This window comes from Panthera tigris, chromosome E1 (genome assembly GCF_018350195.1).
Source record: "Panthera tigris isolate Pti1 chromosome E1, P.tigris_Pti1_mat1.1, whole genome shotgun sequence".
In the NCBI taxonomy this organism is placed as follows: domain Eukaryota; kingdom Metazoa; phylum Chordata; class Mammalia; order Carnivora; family Felidae; genus Panthera; species Panthera tigris.
Genome location: NC_056673.1, coordinates 10,214,807 through 10,228,489, shown reverse-complemented (window position 1 = coordinate 10,228,489; position 13,683 = coordinate 10,214,807). Strand labels below are relative to the sequence as shown.

General features: G+C 41.6%; 1 protein-coding gene across 4 annotated transcripts in view; it reads right to left on the bottom strand.

Annotated features, from left to right (window-relative positions):
* ULK2 (unc-51 like autophagy activating kinase 2) overlaps positions 1–13,683 on the bottom strand; it is an 84,651-nt gene that overhangs the window by 45,051 nt on the left and 25,917 nt on the right. For all 4 annotated transcript variants that reach the window (XM_042967730.1, XM_042967729.1, XM_042967731.1 and 1 more), the window contains 3 exons: positions 12,207–12,254; positions 11,087–11,175; positions 4,992–5,163 (listed from right to left, as the gene is read on the bottom strand). In XM_042967730.1, coding sequence (XP_042823664.1) covers positions 4,992–5,163; positions 11,087–11,175; positions 12,207–12,254 — 309 coding nt within the window. The remainder of the gene's footprint in view (positions 1–4,991; positions 5,164–11,086; positions 11,176–12,206; positions 12,255–13,683) is intronic.

Genomic DNA, 13,683 nt, shown 5'->3' with positions numbered 1-13,683 from the left:
CACCCAGGCACCCCAGCACACCACCATTTCCATCGGCCCCCCACAAAATGAAAATATTTAGTATAAATCTAACAAAATACATACAAGATCTGTATGAGGAAAACTACAAAACTCTGATGAATGAATAAAATCAAAGAAGAACTAAATAGATGGAGAGATACTCTATGTTAGGAAGACTTAATATTGTCCACACGTCAGTTCTTCCCAACTTGATCTATATATTCAATACAATCCCAGTCAAAATCCCAGCAAGTTGTTTTGTGGACATTGACGAACTAATTCTAAAGTTTAAATGGAAAAGGCAAAAGACCCGTAATAGCCAACACAATACTGAATGAGAAGAACAAAGTTGGAGGACTGACGCTACCCAACTTCAAGACTTACTATAAAACTACACTAATCAAGACGCTGTTGTATTAGTAAAAGAACAAACAGATCAACGGAACAGAATAGGGAGACCAGAAATAGACCCCATAAATATAATCAACTGATCTTTGACAGAAGAGAAAAGACAATACAATGGAGCAGAAACAGTCTTCAACAAATGGTGCTAGAACAATCAGACATCCACAGAACAAAAAAAAGAATCTAGATATAGACCTTACATCTTTCAAACAAAATTAACTCAAAATGGGCCACAGACCTAAATGTAAAACAAAAAACTACAAATATTGTAGAAGATAACATAGGAGAAAACCTAGAGGACCTTGGGTGTCATGATACCAACATGAAACACAATCCATGAAAGAAATAAATTGATTTAAATAATTTAACTAATCATTAAATTTAATGATTAATTTTAACTTACCAAAATTGAAAACAACCACTCTGTGAAAGACAACATCAAGAAAATGAAAGATACCCACAGACTGGACAAAAATATTTGCAAAAGACACATCTGATAAAGGACTGTTATCCCAAACATACAAATAGCTCTTAAAGCTCAATAGAAATGGGAATGCAAACTGGTGCAGCCAGTCTGGAAAACAGAATGGAGGTTCCTCAAAAAATTAAAACTAGAACTACCCTACGATCCAGCAATTGCACTACTAGGTATTTATCGAAGGGATACAGGTGTGTTGTTTCAAAGGGGCACATGTACCCCCTTTCACAGCAACACTATCGACAATAGCCAAAGTATGGAAAGAGCCCAAATGTCCACTGACGGATGAATGCATAAAGAAGATGTGGTATATATATATACAATGGAGTATCACTTGGCAATCAAAAAGAATGAAATCTTGCCATTTGCAACTACGTGGATGGAACTAGAGGGTATTGTGCTAAGCGAAATTAGTCAGAGAAAGACAAATATCATAGGACTTCACTCATATGAGGAATTTAAGATACAAAACAGATGAACATAAGGGAAGGGAAGCAAAACTAATACAAAAACAAGGAAGGAGAGAAAATAAGAGACTCTTAAATACACAGAACAAACTAAGGGTTGCAGAAGGGGTTGTGGGTGGGGGGATGGGCTAAATGGGGAAGGGGCATTAAGGAAGACACTTGTTGGGATGAGCACTGGGTGTCATACATAGGGGACGAATCACTGCAATCTACTCCTGAAATCATTATTACACTATATGCTAATGAACTTGGGTGTAAATTTGAAAATTAAATAAATAAATAAATAAATTCCATCAGTAAAATGAAAAACAAAAACAAAACAAAAAACCAAACCAAACCAAAGTTCAACAAAAAGATAACAAAAAGGGACCAAAGATCTTAAGAGACACCTCACCAAAGAAGATATATGGATAGTGAATAAGCATACGAAAAGATGCTGCACACCACGTCATCAGAGAAGTGCAAATTAAAACAAGACACCACTGCACACCTATCAGAACAGCACAATCCTGGAACACTGACAGCACTAAATGGTAGTGGGGGTAATGAGGCAACAGGAACTCCCATTTACTGCTGATAGGAATGCAAAATGGCGCAGCCACTTTGGAAGACAGTTTGGTGTTTTCTGACAAAACGGAACGTGATCTTACCATACCAGCCAGGAGTCATGCTCTTTGGTATTTATCCAAAGGAGTTGCACACTTATGTTCACACAAAAACATGCACACGGATGTTTATAGTAGTTTTATTCTTCATTGTCAAAGCTTGGAAGCAACTAAAATATCCTTCAAAAGGTAAATGGATAAACTGTGATATAAAACTATACAGACAAAGGGATTAATGGTTTCCAAGGAGTACGTGGGGAGCATGGAAGATTTTTAGGGCAGTAGAAATGCTCTGTATATTATAATGATGGAAACGTGCCATTACACCTTTCTCCAAATCCACAGGATGTACAACAAGAATGAATTCTAAGTAGACTGTGGACTTTGGGTGATTGTGATATGTCAACGTAGGCTCATCCTCAGTGACAAATGTACTGTTCTGGTGAGGTAGGCAGGAGGTGTGGGGGAAACCTGCATCTTCCTCTCAATTTTCTTGTAAACCTAAAACTACTCTAAAAAAAATGAAATCTTTGAAAAAAATATATGTACGTTTCAAAATAAATTTTTAGCAATTAAGAAGAAGGGTGTGGCCAACTATAACACACGCTGTAAGTACATCAAAAAGATGAAGACCAAGAAATGACCTCTGAGGTTTAGAGGCACAAAGACTTCAACAGAAGCAGTTTTGAAAAAAAAGGTTTTCATATATTTACACAAGCACAAAAAACAAAGGTAACTAGAATAAAACAAAAGATGTGAAGGTCCTTTATGTAGGAAAATATAAATATGTATCAAAACATGTTAAGGAGAAACACATACTCTTGATTTGACAATTCAATATTGTAAAGATCATTTACTGCTTCTCAATAGGTCTTATAAAATCAACACAATTCCCATAAAAATCCCCAAATGGTTTTTTGTAGGATTTGTCAAGCCAAATTTAAACTACATGGGCATAAAGGGGGCCAAGAATAGCCAAAGTGATTCCAAAGAATACAAGAATTCTATCATCACCCCTCCCCACAATCTCTCCCCCCTACCTCACACACACACACACACACGCATGAATTTAAAAATGATTTAAAAATTAAATAAATGTGGGGCGCCTGGGTGGCTCAGTCGGTTAAGCGTCCGACTTCGGCTCAGGTCATGATCTCACGGTTCGTGAGTTCAAGCCCCGTGTTGGGCTCTGTGCTGACACCTCAGAGCCTGAAGCCTGTTTCAGATTCTGTGTCTCCCTCTCTCTCTCTGACCCTCCCCCGTTCATGCTCTGTCTCTCTCTGTCTCAAAAATAAATAAACGTTAAAAAAAATTTTTTTTTAAAAATTAAATAAATGAAATTTAAAAATGATTTATAATATAGATAAATAGACCAATGGGACAGAAAACCTTAAAAAAAACAAAACCCTTAATCCTTTATATAAACCTGATTATGACAAATCTGGAATTGCCTATCAGTAGAGAAAGGACAGAATATTCAATAATGGGATCCCTACTTTATTCCATCTACAAAAATGAATTCCAGGTAAAGACTTTTCTTTAGAAGGTACCATTATACCATTAGGGGCAGCATGGCAGAGGCTACTGACTGGCTACAACTTGTGTGAACCAGTATTTTGTAGATTTGAGGTTGAAAATTTCTGAAGTATCCATGTGGAAGGAACTCTGATCCAAGGACATCTGTTATAATACATTCTGAATAGTGAAAAGACAGAAATAATCCAGGTAACCATCAGCACAGGAATAGACAAATGGTGGTTTAGTTGTACCGTGAGATTCAGATATTAAAATGAACTAGACACACACCTAGATATATATATATATATCTAGCTTTGTAGCAAAACCATGCATAAAAAAACAAACTATAGAAAACTTCTTTATACTATTTACTTAAAAACTGTATAAACACAAGAATACCGTATGTTATTTACAGATCCTGGCATATGTGGAAGTATAAAAAAAAATCGACACAAAGAATTTACCTCTGGCAAGACTAGAATAAGGACAAGGACTTTAGCTGTACCTACAGCATTTTTATCTTTAAAAAAGGACATCTAAAACAAAACGGCAAAATGTTGACATAAATAAAATTAGCATGGTGGTGATTGGAGTATCTGCTGTGTTACTTCCTGTTTGAAATATTTCATCATGTTTAAGGTTTATTTACTTTAAAAAAATAAAATAAAATAAAACCCCCAATGTATGCTAGACGATCTTTGAAAGGGAACTCTGAGGTGGGAGAGCACTGATCGTAAATTGTCATCTACTCCTGCTGCGGTGTCCATAAAATAAATGCTAAAGTGCGCTTGCTCTGGCGGTCTTCACAGCAGCTAGCATGGTGCCTGACACAGCAGCTGTTAAATCAGTATTTGACAAATGATTAAAGAGACCTCTGGATACCAACTTCTCCAAACACCTGTTCCCACACACAGTCAACCTGAGACTATTTAAGTAGCAAAGTAATCCAATTTCTAGTTTTTCTGATCCAGGTCCTTCACAACCAGACTATTGTTCCTTTTTTGTTTTGTCTAAGTCTCTTTTTTGTAGGTTTTCTGGTGCCCTTAATTATTCCATTAGAGCCCTGACTATATTTAGCCAACTTGGATTCTGCTTCCTTTATAAAAATTCTTCCTATACATTTACAAAACTCATCCCCGACCTTACGCCAGGATCTTCCGAAGGGCATCCAGATTGACTTTAGACTCCCTTGACTCTCAGGCTGTCTTGCAAAAGAGGCGTTCCTTTCGTTCCTTTCCTTAGATTTACTTTCCCTTGGTCTGCTGGCTTTTCTATTTGTTTCTACCGTCTCCTGTAAACTTTCCATCTACCTTCAGAATCCAAAGTTACTGCTTTATGGGAGGTGCCTGAGCAGATTTTAGGAAGGCGGGTACATAACTCTGGGAATTCCAGCCACTAAATAACGTGACCGTTTGAAAGGGCCCCCTACACAAGAGAGCGTGATATAAAGGTTGAAAATAAATGTGAGTCTAGCCAAGTAAGAAGTATGTAACATGTACAAGCAGAAAAGGTTCTCACATGAGTGGTCTGACGAGATGCTGTGTGGAACCAAAACAAAGTCATCCGTATCACAGGAAGAGTTCTTGCTACTAGTGCTGGCAGAATCTTTGGACACTTGCAGACAGTTGGGAGGACCCAACGGTGGGGAGGATAAGTTCTCTTCCTGAATATGCTGCATATCTGGAAGGGACTAAAATGAACAACAGAAAATTAAAACTGGCCTAATAATACAATGCACGTCAGAACAGCCACAAGACTAAGGAATACTGTCTTCATAAAAGTGGGCCTAAAGTTCAATTCCAGCCTAAAATTGCAAAAAAACCTCTCTTTGGAAAATCTCTCCCTTAGAAAAGCACAGTTTTAAAGTGTCTTTGCATAAAGACTTCTCAAATGTTCTCCAAAAATGATACTTAAAAATATATCATACCACTTATCATGTACATGTCTGCTTCTCCTGCAATTTCCGAGGTGCGTTTTTATCATCTCAACATCCCCAGTTTCGGCTCTTGGCCTAGCAAAGCAGACACTTAATAACTGTTCACTTAATGACTAAAACGCAGAGACTCTAGGTTAATGACATCCTGCACGACTTGAAAAAGTTTTAAACCTATGATGAAGAAAACATTATAAACAGGAAAGCAAGAGAGCATGTTACGTCAAAAAGTAAAGAAATCAATAAGGATAACTGCATTCAAGCCTAGAGGTTCACTTACACTCACAGAAAGATTTGGAAAGCCTTACAGGTGGTGGCTACGTTCCTTTGGTTTCTCTTTTGTTGGGGGTAGGAAAAGAAAGGAAGAAAAGCCTATAAGATACATTTAAGCAAAGACTTAGATGTAAGCAGCTATATACCTTTTAGCAGTTGCCTAGTTCAAGGACTCTAGTGATACCTCTAATTAAATGTCTTGATGATACAATGGTTTCCTAAAACAATGAACTTCCTAACTTATTGTGTTAAGTCCCCTATTACCCTGTTTAACCTCTGTTTCTATGCAAGAAAAGGAAAAATACCACAATTGTCCTTTAAACTTAAACCCATGTCTTAAACACCCAATTCACTGCAAGGGCGCTTTGAATGTCACTGTGCAATGAAAGCTGTCTCAAATCTCCTACTGTGTGCATGTGTGTGTGTGTGAGAGAGAGACAGAGAGACAGAGAGAGAGAGACATACACATGACATACAATCGCATCACTTTTTAGAGAGAACTTATGTGTCAAGGTAATAAAGAGAAGGGACAACGTAGAGACTTACACTACTGATCGTCACTGTGGGCTAGACACTGTTAAGAGCTTTCCATGTGTTACTTAACTCCAATCATGTTCTGAAACCCATTTATATATAATATAGAGATATAGAGATATACATCTACATACACACACACACACACACACACACACACACACACACACACACAACTCAGAAGTTTAGGAAATTTGCCCAAGATCATACAACTAAAAAGCGGTCAAGTTGAGATGTGATTCTAAGTATTTAACTCCATAATTTCTTTCCAGTGGTTTAGGCGGGAACTTTCTTTCTTCCCTGCATTTGTAATATTATCTGCACCCACAACATCTGAGTGGAAGAGATCTCCTCGCTTCTCCACCTGTGCTCTAATTCTATTCCCCTCCACCTCCTCACCTCCTCAGAGACCAAGACCAACTCCCCTCTGCCCGACACTCACCCTCTCCCTTTTCCTTTCTGCACATGAACACGTTTCATTTTGTCACGTCTCAAATCCCTGCAGCCCGCTTAATTACCATCTTCTCTGACTACTTTTTAACAGTATCTCTTGAAATTATCAATCTTCATGGACTCATTCCTCACCTCGTATGTATCCCTCAACCCACCATAATCCACTTTCTACCTTCAACTGTCCAATAAAATGGTCTTTATTAGGCTCATCATGACCTCCCCATTGCCAAGTCATGTGAACTCTCGCTCTCTTCCTTAATTTATCCGAGCTACGTTACACCTGCCCTGCAGACCATTCTTGACACTCTACCCCTTCATTTTTTTTTTATTTAAAAAAAATTTTTTTTTCCATTTATTTATTTTTGAGAGACAGAGAGAGACACAGCATAGGTGGGGGAGGGGCAGAGAGAGAGGGAGACACAGAATCCGAAGCAGGCTCCAGGCTCTGAGCTGTCAGCGAAGAGCCCGACGTGGGGCTTGAACTCACAAACTGTGAGATCATGACCTGAGCCGAAGTCGGTCGCTCAACCGACTGAGCCACCCAGGCGCCCCTCTACCCCTTCATTCAGTGACCCTGCTTTTCCCCCTACTTCTCCATCTGTTTTGTGGACACCCGCTTCTCATCTGTCCCTTAAAGGAGACGAGTAGAGTCTGGAGTTCCCCAAGGTGCCAGTCTGGACCCTCTACTCCTCACATGCTTAGCCTCACCCCAGTGACCACTCTCACCCTCCTGCCTTCAAGTACCACCTCACCTCTGCAGCCTGGATATCTCCAGTGAGCGATGGACCAACTCACCACCTTTACTCTCCAGAGCACCCCCCCACACACACACGCTCCCACACCCAGCGACTTCATCATCCATCCGTTCAGTCCCCAGTTCAAGCAATTCCAAGCTCTGCAGACTACCTTTCTCTTACCTGGTCCCACCTTCCCCTTAGCTCAGGCCCTCATTCTCAGGAAAAAAAACAAAAAACAAAAAACAAAAAAAACCCAAGAAAGGTGCAACAGTCTGCGGTTGTTCTCCTTCCTCTACCAGAGAGACCACTCTACTCTCTACCAGTCTCAAATCCAGTCCTCCACCCTGCTTTTAGGAGAATCTGGCTAAAGCACACAGCGGGTCGCATCACACCTCCGTTCAGAAGGCTCACCGCAGCCACACCCTGTCAAGACGCAGCATCTCCCTGCCTCTCTAGCACTACGTCCACCTCCCCTCGCCACCACCGCTCTCGGCATCCACCAGTCTGGACTGCTCAGGGAAGCCTTGTCCACAGAACTTCCGGCGATGAGGGAGACGGTCTACATCTGAGCTGTCCAGCATGTTACAGATCTACTAGCTATCGATGGCTACTGAACGTGACTAAGGAACAAAGTTTTAAGTTTCACTTCGTTCTAACAAATTTAAATTAAAGTGGGTACGGGGGGGAGGGGGGCCTACAGAGTTCCTTCAGTGGGCCGTGCTTCCGTGACTTCACGAACAGGGACTCCTCTACCTACGAAACCATTCTTTCACTACTGCACCTTGCTACGTCTTTCTCCAAAACGCAGCCGCTCCCTGCCCTCCCCAGCAGCCCTTCTCAGTTGCTGCTCTGACGTGATGCTCCTCATTCGTGTTCCCACAGGCAGTAAAGAGACACACACACACGCTTCTAACAGTGACCCATTTCCCGGCCTCCTCTCCACACAACTAAACTAAAAGCTCCTTAATGTAAGGGACCTGACTGTCTCCTCCATTAGTATCAACCAGAACCTTACACAAAGTAGACATTTAATAAGTATTATGAAACCAATAAACACTCAAGAAATATCACCTAAATAGCACTTAACCCATAGCCAGCATTGTAACTGAAAGACCAATTATTCATTTTGTTTTTTGTTTTTCTGCCTTTCTGAGGTTTCCCTGGGGGGCGCCTGGGGGGCTCAGTCAGTCAAGCATCCGACTCCTTATATCGGCTTGGGTCGTGATCTCGCTGTAATGAGATTGAGCCCCATGTCGGGCTCTGCGCTGACAGCTTGGGACTCTCTCTTTCCCTCTCTCTCTCTGCCCCTCCCCCACTCGCACGCAAGCACTCTCTCTCAAATAAACATTAAAAAAAAAGATTTCTCTAGAGTAAAGCAGCAGCTGGATATTTGTGTGAGAAGGTGAAAAAGAGAATGTTGTGTGTACATGTCTGTGTGTATCAACCCTGAGTATGAGAATCAACTCCAGCCGTAGGAAGGATGCACGTAGGAAATAATCTTACTTTTGTCAGATTACATTCAAAGCAAGGCTTGTTAAACCATCCCATTTTCTTTCTTTCTTTTTTCTCTTTTTCTAAGCAGGCTCCACACCCAAAGGAGGCCTTGAACTCACAACTCAGAGATTAAGACTCGCATGCTCCACCAACCGAGCCGTCCAGGTTCCCTAAACCATCCCATTTTCTGATCTCGCTATCTGGAAATTATACAGAAACACTCTTGATTTCCTTTTATTCCCCAGCTTTCCTTTTTACTTTCACTTCAAGCATTAGCTTCTAATAAAGGCCTTCTAAAATGTTTTTTCCACCACAGTTTGTAGGATCTAAATATGCCTCTTCTCTCCCTCCTGTGTGTCCTCACTGCTGTTAACACTCCATCTCTTCCCTAACAGCCAAGCTAGCTCTGTAGGCTCTCCCTTTCAATGCCACCCCCCTAAAAAAAAAAAAAAAAACAAAACAAAAAACCCAAAAACCCAACTTGCTCTCTCCAGTCAAAGCAATTTCCAATTCAATGTCCCTCCTACTGGAACCCCTCTCTCTCATTCCCTGGTCGTTCTACAAACAGGCTCCTTTATTCTTACTCTCCCACATCTCTCCCATAATCAGATTCTTCCCTGCGGTTCCTTTCTCAAGCCTAAACTTTGCTTTTCATATTATGTATCACACTGTATCAAATGCAGACTTCATAATAATAGCTACAGTTTATCAACTACTCACTACGCCTGCTCTTCAGGCAAAGCGCAATGAAGCCTGTGCTACAGATGAGGGAGCCACGGCTCAGTCCTGGAACTGACCTGCCCAAAGTGAAGGGTGAGCAAGCAGCAGCTGTGCCCAGCTCCAAATAACGCCAGCTGTCTTTCCATGTCAGTACTTCCTCCACACTTCTCCCCAATCACTCCAAAGCAGTGTTTTCTTATACTCCCGACTGAAGTAGGAAATACACAACAGTCTTCTTTTTTTCCTCTTGGGTTCCCCCCACCCACTCGAGGTTTTTTCAATTCATGAAATATAATGTAAGTCTTATTAGCCCATCTGCTTTTTCTACTTGGCTTACGTCTGCAGGGTTATGCAGAAAGGTTTTTTTGTCAGTTTTAGGACTCATCTTTTTGCGATTGGCTGCTTGGCATCTGCTCTAGCTAAGGGGCTATTAGGTTTTCCTTGAAAAGAATAATAACATTAGTTGCCACAGAGTATTTACTATGTACCAGACAGTGTAGTAAAAGTGTGTTTGCTCATTTATCCTTAAAAAACTCTACGAAATAGGTAAATTACACTCACTTTACATATGAGAAACGTGGCTAAGAGAGTTTAAGTCATTTGTCCTGGTTAACTGTGGCAAGTAAGGAGTATAGAAGTCCCAAGCCCCATGCTCTTAAACCTCTGAGTGGAACCCACTAATTACACAATCATCTCCTTTTACAACTGCCCCACGCTCTGCCAGCAGAATTCAAGAAATTCATGTCTGCCAGGCTAATCTGGAAAATATTCACAATAGCTGACACAAGAGCCCTTGGACCTTCAGCTTATGGAAAAGCCTCAAGGTCACAACCCACACTGCAACAGAGATTTGGGGCAAGGGTCAGAAAAGGGCAAAGTAAAACCCTGGGAGAGTGGAGTAGGAAGATGTAGTGAGCAGAAGCTCTCAGGGTCTAGAAGAAGCACTTAGGTTGGAGGAAAGACAACCGTGGGAGAAATGGCCAGGGGGCCCAGGAGGAAGAGGAGGCCAGTGGGGAGCAGGTCTTGAAGGGCTGGCAGCCGCCACTGTGGGGGTCCGGGTCCGCGGAAAGTGCACTCACCGCCACTGGAAATCCTAGATACCATAACTCCCCAGCTGGTGTCATGACACTCAGATAAAATAAACATTACCTATCTACCTGTAATAGGTACCCTTTGCAATGATCATTTTTTCCAACCCCCTAAGGCACGAGGTGAGAGTACCGTACCCGCTGTTCAGAGGCAAGTGGCCCAGAGAGCTGACATTCCTTGCTGCAGCTTACATAGCTACATAAGGGCAGAGATCCACATCTAGCTCTATTTGACTCAACAATAATGCTCTTTCCCCAAACCTCAGTTGCCCCAGTAAACACGACACATAAAAAGGTCATCCACAGCGTACCTGTAGACTTAGGTGTGGACAGATGCAACAGCACTAACTGAAAATTACCGTTAATGAAAGCAAAGCTTACCGGGGGAGAGGCAAAACGACAAGACGGGGAGCTGCCACAGGAGCTGCCGGACACAGAGCCAGCATACACGGGCACCGGGACCGGGCAGGCTGGGGGAAGAGACACGGATGAAGACAGACGTCACTCTGTACGGCAGTTACACGGCTTGTCTAACAGAAAACCTGTCAAAACCACTACAGCTTCGGGGCGTCTGGGTGGCTTGGTCGGCTGAGCGTCCAACTTCAGCTCACGTCATGACCTCACAGTTTGCAGGTTCGAGCCCCGCATCGGGCTCTGTGCTGACAGCTTGCTCAGAGCCCAGAGCCTGCTTCAGATTCTGTGTCTCCTTCTCTCTCTGCCCCTCCCCCACTCACGCTTTGTCTGTTTCTAAAAAATAAATAAATGTAGGGGCACCTGGATGGCTCAGTCGGTTGAGCGTCCAACTTCAGCTCACGTCATGACCTCACAGTTTGCAGGTTCGAGCCCCGCATCGGGCTCTGTGCTGACAGCTTGCTCAGAGCCCAGAGCCTGCTCCAGATTCTGTGTCTCCTTCTCTCTCTCTCTGCCCCTCCCCCGCTCACGCTTTATCTCTCTGTTTCTCAAAAATAAATAAATGTAGGGGCGCCTGGGTGGCTCAGTCGGTTAAGCGTCCGACTTCGGCTCAGGTCATGATCTCATGGTCTGTGAGTTCGAGCCCCGCGTCGGGCTCTGTGCTGACAGCTCAGAGCCTGGAGCCTGTTTCAGATTCTGTGTCTCCTCTCTGAACCTCCCCCATTCATGCTCTGTCTTTCTCTGTCTCAAAAATAAATAAACGTTAAAATTTTTTTTTAATAAATAAATAATTAAAAAACAAAAAAACCAAAAAAACCCTACTACACCTTCATGTTGACCCCAAATTCACACTCACCAACTTATTACACCTCCCATGGATAAAACTGAAAATGCAGCAATTACTAAAACTGTTTCCACCCAGATTTGGGACAAACAACTGTGATTAAATAAATACAGCTATGGGTATTTAAGAAAAGCTCAATGAAATCTTGAGAAGCACAATGAAATTAATTTTGTAACACAAAACACTAATTTTTCCTTAAGTCTGCATTTACTCTTCAAGTAAAAATGCAAAAAAATGGGTACTCACATTTTTTCACCGGAACTTGCTCAAGAAAAGGATGGTTGAAAAATGCTTCTGTAGGGAAATAGGAGAATACAGCCTTTAAACTGATGCTGACTAGCAGACAGTTTAAACCTTTGTCAAAGAATTTAACAGAGTGTCTCTTCGATCATAATTATCATTAACTTCTTCATGTAGCCTCTATCTCTTTCAGTGTAAAAGCATATTATTTTTATAACTCATCTATAAAAATGATCAGATTATAAGTAACTCTTAATCAGTGAAAAATTAAGAAGAGTAATTTGAATTCTCAAAACACCCATTACCAACACGGGAAGCCCTGAGCTACCGAAGCAGACATGTTTCCTGACACATGCTGTCCTCAAGCAGCATCCCCATGGACGGCTGTGAGCAGGCCTTTCCTTCCTAAGCATGTGTATGAAGCACGGCTGTTGTAAACTGTCCCAAGAGGCAATCCAGGCAGCTGATTTATGCAATAAATCCTATTCTTCTATCCCAGAAGAGAGATTCCTGCAGCTGGCTTCATATTTTTTTAAAAACTCTAGGTTTGATTTAATTTCTCTGGCTATCCGCCAAGGACAAAACCGACACAAGCCTGCTAATTAGATAAAGATAAATAAGCAGGTGAGTACACGGCAGTTTGTTATTTCAGTTTAGTTATTTTATTTTCGTACGTGTTTAGAGTGTTTCATTATTTCTTTAAAAACCCACAAAGAAAATCTCATCTGTCATGAAGTCCCAGACCTGTGTGCTATTACATCTCACAGAGCAGAGAAGGAGAGCAGCACAGTACCAGCATGGAGGTCGAAAAGAGGCAATACAAGACCAGGAGAAGCTTAACTCAGGATCTAACGTATCTTCCTTCTACTCTGACGGGTCCCATGAGTCCCGCTGCAAAGCATCGCCAAAAGCCACTCAGAGTAAATTATCAGTTACGAGACTTGCCAAGCAAATGTGGAAGCTTTTGAAGGAAAACGTGAGTTTTCTGAGTTCGTTTTTAAGATTTTTAAAAAATGTTTATTTATTTTTGAGAGAGACAGAGTGTGAGTGGCGCAGGGGCAGAAAGAGAGGGAGACCCAGAATCAGAAGCAGGCTCCAGGCTCCGAGCTGTCAGCACAGAGCCCGACGCGGGGCTGGAACCCACGAAATACGAGATCATGACCTGAGCCAAAGTCAGGCGCATAACCAACTGAGCCACCCAGATGCCCCTACCTGAGATCACTTTTAGAACAATCATTAATATACATATATATAAATTATAGTTTGCCACATAAGATTTTTTATGCTGATTTTTACAATGGACATAATAGGGATGAAATAGAAAAGATTAAAAAAAAAACTGAATGCAAACACTCCGAAACCGCATTCCAAATCAATTGCCATGGTATGGAAAGTATATAAATATTAATATAATCTATCGTTTTTTTTAAGTTGATTTATTTATTTTGAGAGACTGAGAGAGCACAAGCAGGGGAGGAGCAGA